This window comes from Salmo trutta, chromosome 23 (assembly GCF_901001165.1).
Source record: "Salmo trutta chromosome 23, fSalTru1.1, whole genome shotgun sequence".
NCBI lineage: Eukaryota > Metazoa > Chordata > Actinopteri > Salmoniformes > Salmonidae > Salmo > Salmo trutta.
Window position 1 is genome coordinate 8,003,242 of NC_042979.1, and position 19,671 is coordinate 8,022,912.

General features: G+C 42.8%; 2 protein-coding genes across 8 annotated transcripts; both read right to left on the reverse strand.

Annotated features, from left to right (window-relative positions):
* Positions 1-223: 223 nt before the first annotated feature.
* On the reverse strand, positions 224-8,614 carry LOC115159209 (guanine nucleotide-binding protein G(q) subunit alpha). 2 transcript variants are annotated; one of them, XM_029708694.1, is made up of 8 exons: positions 7,253-8,614; positions 6,768-6,951; positions 5,789-5,973; positions 4,444-4,595; positions 3,972-4,100; positions 3,568-3,697; positions 2,494-2,647; positions 224-1,949 (listed from the first exon to the last, which is right to left on the reverse strand). In XM_029708694.1, exons 2-8 carry the CDS (start codon positions 6,901-6,903, stop codon positions 1,759-1,761), a joined length of 1,077 nt encoding a protein of 358 aa, XP_029564554.1. In that variant the 5' UTR covers positions 6,904-6,951; positions 7,253-8,614; the 3' UTR covers positions 224-1,758. The 2 variants fall into 2 exon arrangements, with proteins under 2 accessions (XP_029564554.1, XP_029564555.1); XM_029708695.1 differs by lacking the exon at positions 7,253-8,614 and having other exon boundaries at positions 6,768-7,243.
* Positions 8,615-8,750: 136 nt separating this feature from the next.
* On the reverse strand, positions 8,751-19,671 carry LOC115159208 (heterogeneous nuclear ribonucleoprotein K). 6 transcript variants are annotated; one of them, XM_029708691.1, is made up of 16 exons: positions 19,566-19,671; positions 17,653-17,761; positions 17,247-17,344; positions 17,052-17,108; positions 14,355-14,398; positions 13,184-13,256; positions 12,924-13,031; positions 12,506-12,634; positions 11,937-12,247; positions 11,605-11,658; positions 11,101-11,143; positions 10,559-10,574; positions 10,335-10,367; positions 10,133-10,200; positions 9,672-9,904; positions 8,751-9,553 (listed from the first exon to the last, which is right to left on the reverse strand). In XM_029708691.1, the coding sequence occupies exons 2-16, from the start codon at positions 17,711-17,713 to the stop codon at positions 9,523-9,525; spliced, it is 1,359 nt and encodes a 452-aa protein (XP_029564551.1). In that variant the 5' UTR covers positions 17,714-17,761; positions 19,566-19,671; the 3' UTR covers positions 8,751-9,522. The 6 variants fall into 6 exon arrangements, with proteins under 6 accessions (XP_029564551.1, XP_029564553.1, XP_029564550.1 ...); XM_029708693.1 differs by having other exon boundaries at positions 9,735-9,904; positions 11,101-11,140; positions 12,924-13,037; XM_029708690.1 differs by having other exon boundaries at positions 11,101-11,140; positions 12,924-13,037.

Sequence of the window (19,671 nt, forward strand, 5' to 3'; positions counted from 1 at the left end):
TCCCTGCAGCCATGCTGTCTTTGACCAGATGGATATCACTGAAAGGATTAGAGAGCATTAACTCTCACAGATGAGCTGGGAGAGAAGGCAGACAGACATTAAAACCCATGACAAACAATGAGTGGCAGTGTAATCCTCCAACACCATCTATGGCATTCCCTCTATGCCGTAGATTCTGTGGCAATCATCACACAAATATGCAAAGAAAGCACAGAGAAAGATGTTGCGTAAATTGGAATGATTTATTCCATCACAATTTCAAAACGTGCACATTGCTCCAAAAAGTATTTGACAAAAAATGCAAAATATATATGCTTTATTTTCAACAGACTTTAAAAATGGCACGTAACGACAGATTGATTGACACAAATGAAATAGTGCAGAGAACCTTCTGATTAGTATTTATTTGTACTCTCATATTACATATATACATATGATTCAAGAAATGAACGCCTGTGTTCAAAGCAGGTCATTGGACCCAACGTTCTCATTCAGCAGGTAAGAATTACAACACTTTTCATTTTACAGGACCTTCAAACAAGAGAACACACAGGAAATCACTGTACCAGTTTGTATTTACAAAGTGCAATATATATATATATATAGAGAGAGAGAGAGAGAGAGAGAGAGAGAGAGACACACACACACAAACACTGTATGGGGAGTCATTTTCAGCCCTTTTCACAAATGATCTTGAAACCAGAAAGTGACTCAATAATGCTAATCAAAGTTGTCCCTGAACTGAAACTGTGCCAAAGCAATACAGTACATCTCCACTGAGAATACAAAGGACCGACAAAAAGCAATGTTACGGATCAACGATAGACCTTGTCTAAGTGGATAACTTTCCCTTATTGGATGAGGAACAGTATCATGATGCTCTGTTTAGTGGGGGTAAATATAGTTATGTTATAACACTGGTAGTTGACGTGTACAGTATTTACAACTGCAAAGTGTTGATAGTCAAGCACATTTCAGCTAAAAATGTGGTGGTACAGCTTCAGATTTCACACTTCAGTACAGGCTATTCAGTCAATAGAGGTAATACTATTTTGGCAACACATAAGCCCCACTTACAATGTATACACCAATAGAAAAACAACAAAATGTGTCAGATGTGCAAATAATACCTGTATGCTAGTTTACACGTCCTAGGTGATGATTATGATTGTTGATTCTATCCTCTGACCCAGAGAATGACTACTCATTTAAATACGTAAACAATGTATAGACTGCGACCCGCTGGAGGATATAAGGTGAAGAGCTGCATAGCAGTTATCTAAATGTCAACCAGACATTGTCTGACAAGAGAGCCATGGGTCAACAGTCCTCAGAGAGACAGGTGGCACATCAAAGCACTTTAACTCTCATCTGAAGTGTGTTTACACTGTTATAATGTGTTTTGAATGGTTTACAAAGAGTTCCTAATAACTCTCGGTGTACACCAGAATCATCTTTCCTCAAAAAGGCACAGTATTATTCATCATCATGACACACCCCGTGGACAAAATCAAAGATGCCCATTTTAAACAAAATGCAGTGGTGAGCAGTTGAAATCCATTGGAAATAAACCAGCCATTTATGGAAATGCTCTGTAGATGCAGTCTTCAACTCCCATTGTGGGTAGTAGGGTTTCACCGTAGTGGAAGACAACCAGTCATACTGAAGAAGTTTGTACTATGGCTCCGGGCCCTGGTCTCTGGCTGCAGCTGTTGGAGCAGATTGCAATAAAAGTCTAACTGCTGTCGGCTGGAGTCTTTAAACCAGGTTGTACTCCTTTAGATTCAGCTGCAGGATGAAGTCCTTGACAGCGGCGAAGACAAATCGAATGTTCTCCGTGTCGGTGGCACAGGTGAAGTGGGAATAGATGATTTTATCGCTTTCTGGATTCAGGTCCACAAACATCTTCAAGATGAATTCTCTTCCTGCCTGTGGGTCCCGCTGGGGTCCTGAGAGGAGGAGATACGATTAGTTATGATTCATGAAATTATGACAGATGCTTTTTTTTATTGTTATATTGGTCTAAAGCGATACATATTAAATATTGTTTCATTTCCGGTTAATGGAACAAGGTATTGGCCCAACAGGACAGAAGAGGATGGTCTTTGAAAGTGTACTGCCCACCGATTGCCTTAACTGGAACTGTGTGTGTGCTGCTTGAGGTTTAAACATTGTTTGTGAATGTCCTTCTGTGGCCACAGGGGACAAAGAGGTTGCAAATTGCACCTTCAAGGATCGATTATAGGCCATAAGGGGCAAGGTCATGTAAATGGTTTTTGACGGCTACATCGTATATACAATACTTTATTTATGGTGAGTATGCTATTAATAGGGTTTATTTAGGGTGTTTATATCTATACACTATATCAGTAATACGATCACTGAATGCTAATCCATTTTGCATTGGTAGCTTATGATCACATTTAGCCGGTACATGCAAATGAAGCTCTTATCATTTTGTCATTAGGTCCATGAAAAGAAGGGAGTTCTTACCATCATATTCAGGGAAGTAATCCACCAGATGTGAGAACAAGATTTTCTCCTGCAATAAGTCAATCTTATTTAAGAATAGTATGATTGAGGAATCTTTAAACCATGGGTAGGTTATTATTGTCCTGAACAATGCTTTGCTTTCCTCCATTCGATTCTGTGTAAAGAAAATGAACACACACACACACAATGTTAAAGAGACTGCTGGTATTTGAACTCATTTTTTGTATTATTCCTTCAAGCTGGTGTTGGACCCACTGATCTACACAGTCAGTGTGGACAATTACTTTGCAGTGATTGTGTATGATGCAAATACTGTGCAACAACCAGGCTTTGAGTGTGTTCCAATAATTATTACAGTGACTGAAGGGCTCCCCCTGCAGGTGAACACTGAGCACAAACCCTGAGTTGGTCAAAGTCCAGTTCAAGTAGCAGGTGTGTTACCAAAAAAATAAAAAGACTTTCAAAAAGTGCGAAGGGTATTCTCAAAAAAAAAATCTCAGAGAACACGTAGGCTGGTCCCAGATCTGTATGTGCATTTAGCCAACTCCTACAACTATTGGAGTTGTCATGTAACAACAGTCAGAGGGGTTGGCTAAAGTAGAGATCTGGGAGCAGGCAAGGTCCAACTCCAACCCTATGAATGCGTATGAATGGAGATCAGCTGGGGGGGGGGATTGGGAAAATCTGGGTCATCTTCACATAACAGGTTTGGGCTTATTAAACATTAGCGCTGGAACAATGTGCCTCTATGTTCGGACTGACTGGTTGATTGTCTTTCTCGGTTGATCCCCTCCTCCACTAGAACAGAGCCAGTCATAGAGAGATAGCAAGAGGCAGAAAGTTTGGCCAACTTTCTAGTAAGATGTCATGGTTCTGCCTCTTAGCAGTCCATCTACCCATTCATGAGTTCAAGCAGTACAGTTGGTTAGCACAGATTAAAATGGACTGTCATTGGTCAGCATTATCTGGGAGCATTATCCGGGAGGCTCCAACATGGCTGCTGTGGACTGATACAATGTCCTCTAAGAACATCATAATGCTTTGGACTGTTGAAACCGCAATGGCCAAACTCACCTCATTGTCAGACTCTACCAGGACCTGGTCATATTCACTGAGAGCCACCAGGAACATTATGGAGGTGACATTCTCAAAGCAGTGTATCCATTTCCGCCTCTCGGACCTCTGGCCACCCACATCCACCATCCTGCGAACAGCAGCACAGCACGATGAGGTTTAGGGGAAACGCTCAACAAGCAGGTATAGAGAATACAGAGTAAACTATTTTTCTAATGGGTTATGATGAGTTATTCAAATGTCATTACTATGTACTGAACTGTAAAACATGGAACAATGCCAATTTGTATTTGAGTAAATCAAAATGATGCCTCTGATAACAGTTTAATATTCTAGGATAATCTTGATCACTTGTGTTCACCAGACAGGGAGACAGTATAGTAGTAGGCTATGTGAATGTTTACCTGAAGACCACACTCTGGAGGTCAAAGGGGTACTCGATGATGCCTGTGGTGGGGACCCGGACCCTGAGCACATCCTGCTGGGTCGGCACATAAGATGACTCAGCTATACGGTCCAGTGAATTCAGGTAGCTGAAAGGGCATGAGAGGGATGGGGTTAGTATCATTATTATTCTGTTTACAGTTCTGTTACTCATTATATCACTTCTCAGAAAAACACAGAGGTCATAAGACACGTAATCTTTCACCCGAGCATCACAATAGGAAGCAATCTGGTCATTGGACCTCTTCATTGCTTCCCTAAATCTGCACATCCTGTTATGTATGAGAATGAGATGTTTCTTAACATAACTGGTATTGGACACAGTGGAAACTATTTGGCAAGAGTTAGGGAGTAGTTATTTACTGGTCTCTGTGTCTAGTCACTATTTGGCAATCTAGACTAGAGGCTGGTAATGGTGACTTCTTTACTCACTATTTGGCAGAGTCTGAGAGCTGGTATTCCCTCTTCCGATCATAGCATTCCTGGATCCCTGGGTCATTCCATAGACTCTTAATGGCGTCAATGTACGGATTTGTAAACGTGATCTTCTCCACATCCACTTCAATGACAATATTTGCATGGCCCTGAAAAAGGTGAGACAAAGAGAAGGGGAAAGAGATCATTACTTGAGAGACGTAGAGAGGCATTTGTCTGAGTGATCACATTCTTGTAAATGGCAGGCAAGGGATTGTGTTAGCTTGGCCTCAAACCTATCTAGAATATAAATGGGTGTTAGTGTGAGGCAGGCAGCACATAGCAGTGAATTTGTATGATTATTATATGGAGGTTTTGCGGGATAGAAAAGGTCAGCAAAGTATATTTGTCTCTCGTGGAGATTCCCTACTTTATGTGTGGGCCAGCAGTCAACCAAGTGTACCTTTTACAAGACCTTGTCTGTCATCCTGCTCAGTAACTAATGACATCACCAGCTTGGCAGAAAGTAAACAAAGTTACATATATCATAATGACATCACCTAACCCCTTACTACAAGCCTCACTGAGCCTCACTGAGCCTCTAGAAACTAATAAAAGGTCTGTACAAACATGGGCCTAGCCATTACAGCTAGGGTCGGGAGTTTTCTCTGACAATGTGACCTGCCAGGAAAGCCCCTAAACGAGGGGTCTTCAACCTTTTCTCGCCCAGGCACTCCCACCCAGCCAAACCGGCGGCCCAGGGACCCCCATCATACGTTAGAAATATGTTTCATGTCTTATCATAAGGTGAATGATAATGGCAAGGAGAATTAATCAACCTTTTTAAATGAATAGACTTGGTAGATAGTTATTCATTACTTTGCAGCGATTGGTGCTCACGGGTACTTTTTAACAGCCTATGTCAGGTACTCCAGTGGGTGTAAATAGCTCCAATGAATGTAAATCGCTCAATACTAGGAATTGAGAACTAAAGATAACATCATTAGAAATAAGATAGTCTCCTATTTTATACTGTAGGTATGTAATTCAAAATGTGTTTATTATGTGATTGCTAGTAATATACTTTTTTATGTTTTTATTTTTGGGACCTCATGCAGTACCTCCGCGGACACCTAGTGGTCCGCAGACCCAAGGTTGAATATCCCTGCTCTAGACTAGAGGCTATGACTAATGCTCATAGTTTTTCCAGGTGAGATTACAAGGTGTCAAGGTCCGGAAAAACACAGGTCCATAAAATGTATTATGGTGCAAAAACTCCTCACCAACAGACTTGTGGGCGCCAACACCAAATGTTGACAATAAACGGGCAAAGTCGGTATAGATTAAACAACAAAAGGGTTACCTGGTTGCCTTCACACTTGTAGGGGATCTGCAGGGTCTCCATAGCATGGATCATGGTCTGCATGGCAGTGAAGATGTTCTGGTACACCAGCTTGGTGAAGCCTCGCTTGTCCTCCTCGGAGTAGCCCGTCCCATGGATGATCCTCATCTGCTTGATGAAGGTGCTCTTCCCACTCTCACCAGTCCCTGGGGAGAAAAAAAGCTTGGAGATTAACTCAGTTTCACTTTTAAATGCCTACTTTTAAACACCATTAATGTGTGCAGTGGCTCTCTTCTCACTAACCCACACAGTAGCCGGAGGTTGCTGATGAAAGTGAGGCACATTTTAAGCTTATAATAGTGTCATCTTTATATTGTCAATTTCATGAATAAGTGAAATTTAGATTAAAGCAATTGCAATTCGTCACCTGCTACAGAAGAGAGGGACTGTGTTGGCCATTAAATGTTGATACAAAAGTGTCAGAGGGTTTGGCTACTGTGTGTGCATTGTATGTACAGTATGTCACTGGAATAGATTTCTGATCTACTAATTTAAATGGGTGGTGATCCATGACAAGATTCGATGATTTCTAAGAAATGTGTCCCCCTCTGCAATTAAACAACCTAGTGTTTATTTTAGCAATTGTAACACTTCCTTAGTTGCCTAACAAACTACATTGGCCCGTTTGCTGTCAACATTCTTTCATTGAGTTATCATTTATTTTACTCCCAACAAGCTGACAGTTGTGAGCTGGTTGTATGAACATATTCAAGTTATATAAACATCAAAGAGTACTAAAGACAATGCACAACAATAAACATTGTTTTCTTGGCAATATCTAATTTGAATATAAGTTTAAATTGCCATGCTTATTATAGGCGTGTACATTGAAATAACAGAGCCAACCATGTAACAATGATAGTCATACAATGAAACAATGTTTAAAATAATGATACGATGTCATATCAGTGCTTTGAGTGGGATTCAGAACTTAGTTTACCGAGAAGCAACAGCTTGAACTCGCGGTGCGAGTCTTTCTTGTCCCGGCGAAGCTGCCTTTCGATCTCGCCGTTGATCCGCCGAGCCTCCTTTCCCTCTTCGCTGAGGCAACAGGCCCCTACGGAGTTCAAAGTCATGACTCCCTTGGAAAACACTTTGGCTACTTTGGAGTCGAAGAGGTAAACCTATATTCCCAAAGTGAAAGAAAACAATTATAATTTTTAACGATATTTATATTTGTAAAAATTCTTCCCTCAGCTCAGCTTGGATTTTCAGTACAGTGCCGTACAGATTGGGCAGTAAAAGCCAAGCGCAATAATAACGCAAATGCAATTCCCAGAATAAAATAAAAAAACTTTGGCAGAAATAGACCACGTTGTTTTCTTTTTATATAAACTGCGGTCCTCCAAAGAAATGCAGTAGCAGCCAAATTGGGTAGCAGTCAATCTGTGGAGAATGAATAATTAAATACCAGCACATCTTTACCTCCAAATGTTGAACTCCGGGCGTGGTGAGTGAATATGGCGGACTTTTACTCCATATCGGCACAAATTTATAAAAAACTAAATTCCATTATTGCACGGGAATATCAAAAAATAATCTCATGCCACAATATGGTGCGTTTGAATATGTCTTCATTGAAAATTGTCTGCTTAACTTTGCTCCATTTTTTCTATTCTCACCTTTGCTTGTCCAATCTTGTAATTTCATTATGTACAGAATACAGGCTACTCTGTAACCTGTGAACCTAGCAGCAAAAAGGCAAGAGCCTTCCAAATAAAAGTGCTCCACACAGAAAAGTACATGTAAAACATTTTTCTTCATCCTTATTCAACTTCATCACTCATCCTAGTCTTTATTTACATTTTCCCACATCATGCTAATATACGTCGTAATCATCTTCACCAAATTTAAAAAGTGTGGGCCCATGAGTGAGGGAGGGTCGGACAGTCTCTCGTAGTAAAGGACTCTTATTTTGACACAATTCTAGCCATTATTGCTGCAGCTGCCGTGTTGTTCTGGCGTAACGCAACTACACTCCAGACCCGATCCATGTGACGTTAGGAGAGGGTGTGTTTAGATGGGGAAGGCTCATGAGGGCATGTCGCGCCAGCATGTTACTATAACCAGGTTTCCATCCAACAATTTTAAGACTAATGTATGTCTGATAAAACATTTCACGATAGGGCCGGATAACAGCACATTTTGTCGGTAAACTTTCCAAATATCGACAACACACACCAGACGGTCGATAAAATGAATGATGCGAGAAATGGCGATGGAAACGCCTTGGCTTTATGCGAAAATATTGATATACGAATCATATCGAAGTAAACAGTTATACGATGTGTTGTGTGGTGCCCCCACTACGACTCTGAAAAAAATCTGTTTTTAGGCTACAGAGAAGTTTTTCACTTCACAAGGTGGTGAAAGTGCGCGCGGTGATCGATGCTACTTTCCAATAAATATCGAGTGTCTTATTCTGGAGACATGATCGACGCTTGGCTGCATTTTGAATATATATATAATATTCTCATGTAGGCTGTCCTACCCGCACCGTATTTGCTAGCTGTTGATAAAAGCTCATGTGGCAAGACCAAAGTGAATAGGCCTACAACGCAAACCATCAGTAGCGTTAAACACGATATAAACCCATTTAACTTGTATTCAGTACATTGGCAAAAAGTTATGTGAACTACGTCATCGCGTACAGCCTTTTCATCAACAACAGGTCAATTTCATGGAAATGTCTCTGGTGGGGAAAATGTACAATTGTTTTTATGCGGATTTTAGAATATTGACATGACAATCTGTCGCCAATTGGATGGAAACCTAGCTGGTTGTAGTTATACACATGCAGCGTTCAAAGAATCAGCAAGTCTGAAATGTTTCGACTAGCAAGTAAACAGTTCATTTGTAATTATGATGCGTTAGACCTACATGTCACAATAGAAAATGCCTGCCCCCCACCACACGTTTAGTAAAAGGTGGCACAGATTTTATTACTCAAGACTTCCAGCAGATACTACAGACGGGTAGAGCGAACATGCCACTCATATGAACAGAAAGGCTACATTCCCCTTGCAAACTGACTGGCGTCTACAAAGATCCCATCTAAAATGTAACAAATGCTTACAAACTGACACGAAAGCAAGTCTAAATGGATCAGAATGTCAATTATTATGTATGCATGAGTTACATCATGTTCATCCCGATGAGTGGCTTGTTAAACATCTGAAATCAGGTAGAAAACTAAACTCAAATTAAAATCAACAGTACTTTTTCTTTTGGCCCCATCAGTCTACCAACAAAATAAAACAATCTTAGCACTTATTCATCCTATGAAATGATTACTGTATATTTCAGTTTTTATACAGCACCTAGTTTTTCAGTGGGAAAAAAAAAATAAGCAAAAAGAACCTACATTTATTTTTTTAATCATAAAATGTTCCTTACAAAACAAGATTACATTCTGCATGCTGTACTGACTGGGGGAGGAGTGGCTCAGGGGAGGCAGAGAGAGAACACATGAGTTTACTCCAAGTACAGAACAGCACAAGAATCCAGAAGAAAAAAAAGCAGCGCAAAAAATAACAGGGATTCATTCGACAGCTTTGAGAGAATTTCCAAACTTCTTCTAATTAAAAGATGGTGTGTTAAATGACCGGGGGAGAGCACATCTCCCCAAAGCAGGGGAATGTTGGCTCTGAGGGAGAGAATGGGCATGGCAGTTTGGCTTCACTCCACTTCCCTGTTTAGAAGAACCGACCAGAGTACTGCTTCACACTGCAACACAAAACAGTGGAAAAGTGAATAAAGGAACCCCAGGAATCATTTCTAGAACTCCATTATGTTCAATTTCATTTCAATTAGTCATGAACTATTTTTTTTCTTCCTTGATTACCACTGATGGGTGACGGGTTGAATAGGTTTCCACCGGAGAAGAGGAAAGGGTGCTAGCACGTGCCTGTTCTGCAGTAGATACTGGGCGTTCTGGATCTGGTCCTGTGTTCCATTGATGGTGATGATGCGGTCCTCTGAGCCCTCTAGTGGCTCGTCTATCTTGATGGACGCTCCCGACTCGTGACGGATCTGCTTGATCCGCTGGCCACCCTTCCCGATGATGGAGCCGGCCAGCTACGACAAGTGAGGAGCCAGGGTTACTTTTCCCCAACAATGCAATTGACACAATGACAACCAGGTTTCGGGGGCAATTTCAACGACGTATGAATAGAGGCTTATGTGGGGAGTTTCTGATCAATCTGAAATTCTCTCAAATCTTTTTTTTCTACAGTACATATTTTATGGATGTGTGTGTGTGGTGGTAAGATTATGCTTGGGACTGCTATTTGATCCTTTACTCACATCTTTGGGGATGGTCACTTGTGTTGTGATGACGGGACCCCCGATGTCACTGTATGACCCTCGGCCACCTGGAGAGACCAAGAGATACCATTTCGAATTTATCCACTGTTGTGAGGAAAGTCATCCCTTTATAAAACGACAACGACAAAATACAGAAGCAACAAAATGAGACATGATACAAATGTGATCCATTTGCACTCACCCGACTGAAAGGGCTCCCACGAGGAATTGTTGTCTTTGAAAAGATGGAGGAAAAGAATAACAATACGTCACATTGTGGCTGACAGACTACATAGACCAACAGGGTGACAAAGGACAGCTGGTGGTGCTTGCTGGACAGAAAGGTCTTTACACCGACCTAAGAGACATTCAAACAGGGTAGAGACTACCGTGACCAAAAGTAAATGTGGAAGAGAGGAGACTCACCACCATATCCACCACTCTGTATTCAGCAGGACATGGGGAAGAGAGAAAGACAAAATGAGAAGCTTATTACAACACTGAAACCTACATCAAGTCAATACTGGTTTACATTTAAGATTGAGCTCCATAATTTGCGCATATGAATCTTAGCTGCCCTATTCATTTTCGACTTTGTACATTATTGGTACGACCCTACCAACCCTGCCCGGAAATCGCTTTGGTTTCACCTCAAGTTCATTTGTTAGTTTAGCAGCTCCAGACTATGTACTCAGCTGCTCCTTGGTAACCAAGGAGACAACTGTTGCCAGGCAACAAGAGGCCTAACCAGTACGCTCGCTCGTTGAAGAGCAGCGCCACAGTGTCCAAACCACAGTGCTTTCACTAGAACAGGAAAACAATACCAATCCATTTCCATAAGTAGAGTAGCTACGACAATCCAAACTGTGTCGACTTGCCTACTATTATAAGACCAGGCAATTGACAGACTAACTCGCTCTACCATGCTTAAACCCTTATCCAAACGCAGAAATGCTGAGGTCACTCACCATGCTGTTGTAGCGGTCTCCTGGTCTTCCTCTCCTGTCGCTGCTTAGATAAGATGGGAGGTTGTCAGGGTTAACATGGCATGAGATGGAGAGGGTTCAGTTTACCACCTTTACTGGACAGATAGTGCCCCCCAAACCAACAGGCTGACAAGTCTATACAACACAAGTGTGACAAGTCCTTCTTGGCTTTTCGTTTAGCCACCCGAGAGTGTGAAGAGCCACAACAACTTGTTTTGGAATCAGTATTCATAAGCAGACACCGATACAGATGTGGTGTTCATATAGTCATCTACTTATAAGATAAGAGGTCATGTTGACAGAATAGCTACTGTGCCATGGCTAAAACCATATTGACGCCCATTAAATCAACAGAAGAGTAAACCCAGCATTTTCAACTCCACAGCCGAGAGCTCCATTCTCCAAAAAAACTATGCTGATTTGGAGAAGTGGAAAAGTTTCACCCTAACCACTCTGCAGTTGATGCCTTTTACACAAATGACTTACTTTGGTCTGTCGTCCATGTTGCCGTGATAACTCTGGTGGGAGAACCGGTCCCCTCTGCAAACAAACACAACATGTGCAGCATGACTCAGTGGAACTGTGCCATAAAAGATTACTTTAAGGATTAGTCTGACAGTATGACTTGGGTCTATATGATCGCGTTAACATAGGAGAAATCCGAGATGATGTATATGACTAACAGTAGTGGGGAAGCTGTGATACTTACACACAGGGAAGGTACACGGTTAGATTTTTTTTTTACTGAGTAACTGAATGTGATAGAGGTAGCCATGAACAAGTCAATGAAAGAACAAAAAGGAAGCTAATCTCCTTACCCTCCTCTTGGGGGTGGTGGTGGGGGGAGGGGCAGGTTTCGAGCCCGGCTCCCTCCACGCCCTCCTCTACCTGGCAGGGGAGGGGGCGGTCCCCGACGAGGGCTCATGTCGTCATAGTCCCGTCTGGAGGGGGGCATAGGTCGGCCCCCGCGGCCGGGGGGCATGCGTTCAAAGCCCCCCCTGCCCCGCATGGGGAAGCCCCCCATGGGCCGCCGGCCCCGCTCTTCGTAAATCATGGTGAAGCCGCCGTAGTCATACGTCTCGTCGTAGAAGTTGGGGTCATAGGGCTGGGCGCGCCCTTTGATAGGCGCCTACAGAAAGATGGATAACACTATGATACTATTGAGATGCTACATGTCTGTAGCCCTGTGAAGAAATGTAGCTCTGAAATGACTACAATGTCCACAACTGTTGTAAATGGAATATGTAAAACAAACAAAAAAAGTGTCTGCTGTTAAATTGGTACAATTCTAGTATAAGTGACTGACTTTCAGTGAGTTTCAATGTTTAGACACGGGTGATGGGGAAGTGGGTTGTGGTCACCGGCTCAGAACTGAACTCTCACCCACCTCAGATACCAAGTCCAGGATAACTTTGATGCATTCAACAACACGGTCTGGCTTCCCTCCAACCAGAACCACACGGTCAGTGGACTGAGGACAGCACTCCTGGAACAGCTTGATGGTGGTCTGGGTGTTCTGGTGGAGACAGAGGAAGCTCAGCATGAAATACACCCGCAACACAGGAAGACTCCGCACAACGCCAAATGTTCAAAATGGGTTTGACCCTTCTTCAGCTTTGAGCATGAAATAATATACATCTTCCAATGCACTCCCCATAGCCATCTAAGGAAAAGTGGGCAACAACGATTAAGGACTGATCATGCACTACATTTCAGCTTATCTTTAACCATGACTATGGACTGAGTCAAGTCAACATTTTGAAACCAGTGGTGTACACATGACAGACAGCAGGATCCCATCTTACCTCTCTCAACTCCTTTATCTTGGCACCTTTCACCCCGATGATTCCCCCGGCCAAACTCTGATGGATCAGCAAACGCAGCTCGCAGTCAAAATCAATCCCGTTATAATGCTGGTACTAGGAAAAAACAGGTACAGATCAGTCAGGTCAAATACGGCCTTTAACTCTCGACTGAGGATCAGGGAAAAATACAAACCTACACATTTTACATTTACGTCATTTAGCAGACGCTCTTATATCTTTGGAGGCCGCGGGGGACTCACCTCTTCCAGAGTAGGTATGATCTTCAGCAGAATCTCTCCGATGGTGTCAATATCTGCACTCACACTCAGAATCCTGGTAGGAAATGGCATGTGGCCAAAGGTAATGATGCAAAACAGAAAAAAAATAAAAATATAAGTAAAATAAAAAACTTACTTTAAGACTAACACTCACGTGAAGGTCACACAAAGAGTTAAAAAAAACAAAAAGCAAAGGAAGAAGAGGACTGCTGTATACTGTACATCTTTTGGCTTTCCCAACACTGGACTGAAATACGAGCAACTTGACATGCACTCGCTTATCTCACATTCAACAAAGAAAGACAGGAAGATTGGAATGGGGCAGGTTTGGCAGGGCATTAGATTACAACGTGAGGCACAAGGCTGGCCACAGTCAGGGGGAGAGAGAAGCCTTCTTTTAATCATCATGTGCAGCAATTAAAAAAAATATAGAATAAACTCGCCATCACAATCGTGCCACCGGCACACCTTCTCATAGTGACAGGGGGTCGGGGGTAGAACAGAAACAAATAAAGAAAGCAGGGGGTGGGGGGGATGCGAGTGGTAACCACTAGGTGGCGGACAGGAGCGAGGGGGGGAATGAGAGGTTTGGCAGGCAGTCTGGACCGATGGGGGGGCCTGAGAGAAACCAAACAGGGAGATGCAGCACAAGGGGGGAAAAAAAGAGACGACAGTGATGAGTGACAGAGTGGGCGGAGCTTGAGCGTTCAGATCATGAACAGTGATGTTGAGAACAGTGGGGTGGGGGAGGGGCGCAGGGGGTAGGGGGGAGCAAGGTGGGCCAGAAGGACAGAGCGAGAAATATCATTGGCTTTCCTTTCCACAGTTCAAGACGAATAATATCACAGCAAGGAAACATCCAACAGTTCAATATGAACTACTGAAAGTGGAGGATAATTATTTTTAAATCTCCCGCTGTACGGGACAAGTAACTTCATTTATAGTGACAAAAAAAGGTCCAAATTAAATGGAAATACCTAAATGTGGGGGAGAAGACAGAAAAATTCAATGGAACAATACACGTCTCCTGATAAAGGGGAAGGGGAGGGGTTCTATATGTAAAAAAAATGTTAAAATGAAACAGAAGGCAGGTTATCAAAGACATGTTTCTCTGTTCTAATCAGGCAGTGAGGCAATAACTGGTGGGACATACCGCTCTGGGCCACTGCTGTCAGGGACTGATACACTGGCATTGTACTGCATTGGCCGTGGAGGTTGGCATTGGGCAAGGGCATTCAATCACATGATGTCAAGTAAGGTGCCCGTTTAAGGAGGGGCACGTTTGTGGGCGAGCGGCGGGGCGGGGCGGGGCCAACCGGGGTGTCAGGTGGGCGGGCGTTCAGGGGCGGAGGTTGGGCCAACGTCAAGGTGGGCAACGCAGGAGGGGCATGTCGATCCAGTACATGGGCAACGGAGGAAGGTGGCCAAAAATAAAAAAGTAAAGGAGAGGGAAGAGGGGGAGAAGGAATACATTTTAATTGAATACACGCTATACTCCATCACTATACTGCTTTAAAAAAAATACAAAAAAAAAAAAGAACAACGGCGACTAGACTGAGCCAGCTCTAACAAACACACTGTTAGCTAAATGGACTGCATGGCTATAGAGGTTGTAACAGACTATAGGTCCGCTCAGGCTTTGAGACACCAGTTGAAGGGACATCGCCACAGTCCGGTATAGTTTCAAAGCTGTAAGGGGCATTAGAAATCACATTCAGAGTTCAGTAGGGAGGACCGTTTCCTTTTATCTGAACCATGAGAATGCCCCACCCACCCTCGACCCCAAATCTGGTCCAATCAAGCCAAACCATGTCTGTCCACATGAGCCAACCTATAGATGTGCCATTTGGGAAAGCGAGAATCTGACTACTGTATAAAATAAAGCTGCTGTTGTCTCTCCAAGTGTTCGGACATGCACCATTTGACCAATCAAGTCAAACAATTGACAGTCAGTCTATAGATGGGAGATGACCTTTATCAGAGGATAACCATTTAATACGGGGATCACGTTTGTTTAATAGGGCTCGTTAGGGTTGTCATTAGAAATGGGGTTGTTGGCTACCATAATGTCTATGAAAATGTTAGGTATACAACGTCAATTATTAGTGATGGGAGAAGAAAAAATAATTATAATTACATATCGCAATATATTATCTATACATATACAGTGCACCCAGAAAGTATTCAAAACCCTTGACTCTTTCCACATTGATACATTTTAGAATAAGGCTGTAATGTAACAATCAACACACAATACTCCATAATGACAAAGCGAAAACAGGTTTAGACATTTTTGCAAATGTATTAAAAATAAAAAACAGATCTTATTTACATAAGTATTCAGACCCTTTGCTATGAAACTCGGAATTGAGCTCAGGTGCATCCAGTTTCCATTGATCATCATTGAGATGTTTCTAAAACTTGATTGGAGTCCACCTGTGGTAAATTAAATTGATTGGACATGATTTGGAAAGACACACATCTGTCTATATAATGTCCCACAGTTGACGGTGCATGTCAGAGAAAAAAAAACAAGCCAAGAGGTCGAAGAAATGATCTGTAGAGCGTCGAGACAGGATTGTGTCGAGGCACAGATCTGGGGAAGGGTACCAAAACAATTCTGCAGCATTAAAGGACCCCATGAACACAGTGGTCTCCATCATCCTTAAATGGAAGAAGTTTGAAACCGCCAAGACTCTTCCTAGAGCTGGCCGCCCGGCCAAATTGAGCAATCGGGGAGAAGGGCCTAGGTCAGGGAGGTGACCCAAAACCCGATGGTCACTGACAGAGCTGTAGAGTCCAGAGATGGGAGAACCTTCCAGAAGGACAGCCATCTTTGCAGCACTCCACCAATCAGGCCTTTACAGTGGAGTGGCCAGACGGAAGCCACTCAGTAAAAGGCACATGACAGCCCGCTTGGAGTTTGCCAAAAGGCACCTAAAGGACTCTCAGAACATGAGAAACAAGACTCTCTGGTCTGATGAAACAAAGACTGAACTCTTTTGCCTGAATGAAAGACATCACATCTGGAAAAAACCTGGCACTATCCCTATGGTGAAGCATGGGGGTGGCAGCATCATGCTGTGGGGATGTTTTTCAGAAGCAGGGACTAGGAGACAGATCCTTGATGAAAATCTGCTCCAGAGCGCTAAGGACCTCCGACTGGGGCGAACGTTCACCTTCCAACAGGACAATGACCCTAAGCACACAGCCAAGACAGCGCAGGAAATACAGGTGTGCCAAGCTTGTAGTGTCATACCCAAGAAGACTCAAGGCTGTAATTGCTGCTAAAGATGCTTCAACAAAGTACTGATCTGAAGGTTCTGAATACTTATATAAATCTGATTTCAGTTTAAATTGGTAAATTTTTTTTAAATTCTGTCATTTGGGGAGGGGGGGGTTTAATCCACTTTAGAATATCTAACAATGGAAGTCAAGGGGTCTGAATACTTTCCGAATGCATTGTACATATTTATTTGCTACTGTAGGTAGCGTTAGCTCACGCTAGTCTGCTGTGTCAAAACTCTGGTATTTCATCCTATAGCTTATTCTCCATCTTTTTAAGTAGTAAGCCAGCAACTTTATTTCCCTGAGTGATCAAAACTCATCCTTATGCTCCCCCTTGTCTCTGCAGCAGACATGGTGAACAATAATACATTTGGAACGTCCAATCACAATACACATAGAATTGTGACAATCATGAGAATCGCAATACATATTGTATTGGCACCCAAGTATTGTGATATCGTATCCTGAGGTCCCTAGCAATTCTCAGTTCTAATAATTATAGCTTTACAGCAAATCCCCTGGTCGAGGAAAAGATTTGATGCTGCCAATTCTGTATACTCACGTCTGTGCGTAAGGCTTTTATATTCTTGCCACCCTTTCCAATAACGGCTCCAGCATTCTGAGGGGAAAAGAGGGTTTTACTTAGGGACAGAATAATGGGTCAGATAGTCCGCTGAATGATAGACATGGAACAATCAGGAATTTCTGATTTTTAAAAGGAATAGGCCTAAAATCCCATTTCTGTTGACAGGCTTACTTTGCTCTGCAGCAGTACCCGCAGCTCAACCATCTCGTCTGTGTTGCGAGAGCGCTTGAAGGCCTGCTCCTCGTCCATGTCCTCGGCAGGGCGTTTACCTGGAGGGAGAAACCTGGAGCGTTAGCCTGATGCTACACTGTGCCCTATACATGTTCCAGCCAAGCGACAGCATCCACCCAGCATGTGTTCAGCCCCTACCACTCCCCTTCCTGGATCAAAACTGGGCAGAACTGCTCCAAAAACAGCAGTGATTGGACAAAAAAACAACATGGCCATCTGACATGCAGTCATGGTGCCAGCATGCAGATATACCAGTAGTCCCTTCTGTAAAGACTGACAACACCCTCTTTTCTCCAATAGTTGATATGTCTGATAACGCATTGACAGAATATCCTTCATGTCTTACCGTTAGTGTCAGTGTTGCTGAACGTGGTCTCTTCTTCCTGCTGCTCGATTTCTGTCTCCATTGTCTTGCACCAGCGATGAAACGTGAACAGCCTCCTCTTGTGGATCTGCTGTGGGGAGGCAACAATGGAAATAAGGCTATGCCTCTTGAGGATGTGTCAGACAAGACTTCACCAATCCTGTCACTAATCAAACCTGTTGCCTTGCCCCTGCTTACAACTAAAATGACATCCCAAAGGCTGGCAGATGGCAATAGTCATGTCATCTTACCGTCCAAATGCATTGTACGCAGCCGGCAATACATTCGTATCCCTCGTGGACCGGTTCTTACAACATTCTCAATTCAGACAGCATAGGCTTTGATTTCCTCCTAGCTAAATTATAATCCTGGATGTTCTGTTTACGTTCAGCCAATAAAGTTGCAGCAGTCTTTTTTTCTCACCCCTAACCTAATGCAACGCTGCATCTCATTAGTGGAAACCAAGACTCTCTTGGAGGGTCTGTTGGTTTGGACTAGCAGAAGTTACTTTCGTGGCAGGTGAGGGAAAACTTATGGAGCAGGTTAGGAGAATTAGTGGCAGGTTGGGACGATTAGATTGTGGTTAGGAAAAGGGTTAGCTAAAATTGTCCGGGACTCGAACATATCTAGTTACATCCAGGTCTGCCTTGAGAACAGTCTTGGTTTCCACTAATGCGACGCTGCCAACTCAACAGGCTTGCTTAAAATAGACCGAACCCCTGGTCCGAGTTTAAACCTGATTGGCTGAACGTGATTGAAAACATCCGGCATTGGCTTTTAGCCACTCCAGTAGCATGGTGGTGGAAATGGAAAGGAAAGTACACATTTCCCCCCCGTTTTTTTTATTTTATCCACAGAGGATATGAATGTATTGCCGGCTGCATACAATGCATTTGGACGGTAAGATGGCACAACTTAATATTGCCATCTACCGGTCTTTAGGCTACTTTAATTCCTATTAATGCCGTGCCACAGGATAAACAAATGTACTTACTATAGTGTAATTTAACGTAAAACATCCCAAATCACCGCCCTTAATACGAGTGGTTGCCGCTTGATGACATAGCTAAATGTAATTTTGACGGGTCAAACGGCTCAAATTAACACAGTACAGTCGCCCGACAATTTGTTGGGGGTAGTTTGTCACCTCTCATTGTAACTAGCTAGATAAGTAACTTCTGGCGTGGGTGTAAAGTGTAAGTCAGGGATGACATTAGCAAGTTAACGTCTGCTTAATACTGATGTGGACAAGCTATTTATCTAGCTAGTTAACGTTAGCCAGTCAATGACCTAATGCGTGGCAACACTGGAAGTAATCTAGCTAGTAACGTTAGCTTGCTACCCAACTAGATTACACGGTAGCTCTGAAGGCCTATAGTAGCTAGCTAGCTACTTCTGCACAAACACATTTACAGAAACGCGTTATCTAGCGCATATTTTTTTGGTCAAGAAGTCAGCTGTTGTGTTTCTGTTAACGTTGTCTGAACCTGTATTAGCTGGTTAACGTTAACCAGGTAGTTATGATTATTGGCTAAACCCATATGTGTAACGTTACATGCGCTGTATGTAGCTAGGCGAGTTAGCAAGCTAGCTAGTTAGCCAACTACAGTATAAAACTAAGGCCGTTTTGCATAGCTAAACGTTAGGTACACTTTTCTCAACGGAGGTAACCGCAAACGTTTGGGTAACTAGATTAACTAGGCTCAACTCCTAGCTAGCTAATATTAGCGATACAGTTCGAGGCGTGTCCCCAAATGAGCCCAAAACTGATTTAATTCCCCAATGACCGATTAAAATGTAAAATAAATAACGTTAACTAAAAAACAGCCTCAAATAATTGAACGCCAACCACTAACCTATTTAGATTGTTTTAGCTAAACTAATATGAAACAAACCTGCTGCCAAACCGTGTTCTTCACAGCCAATTTTTGTCCTGAAATTGGTTGAACAATCTTCCCATTACAGTCGGGCCGCAAAATAGGGCGTCTGTCTTCTTTCACT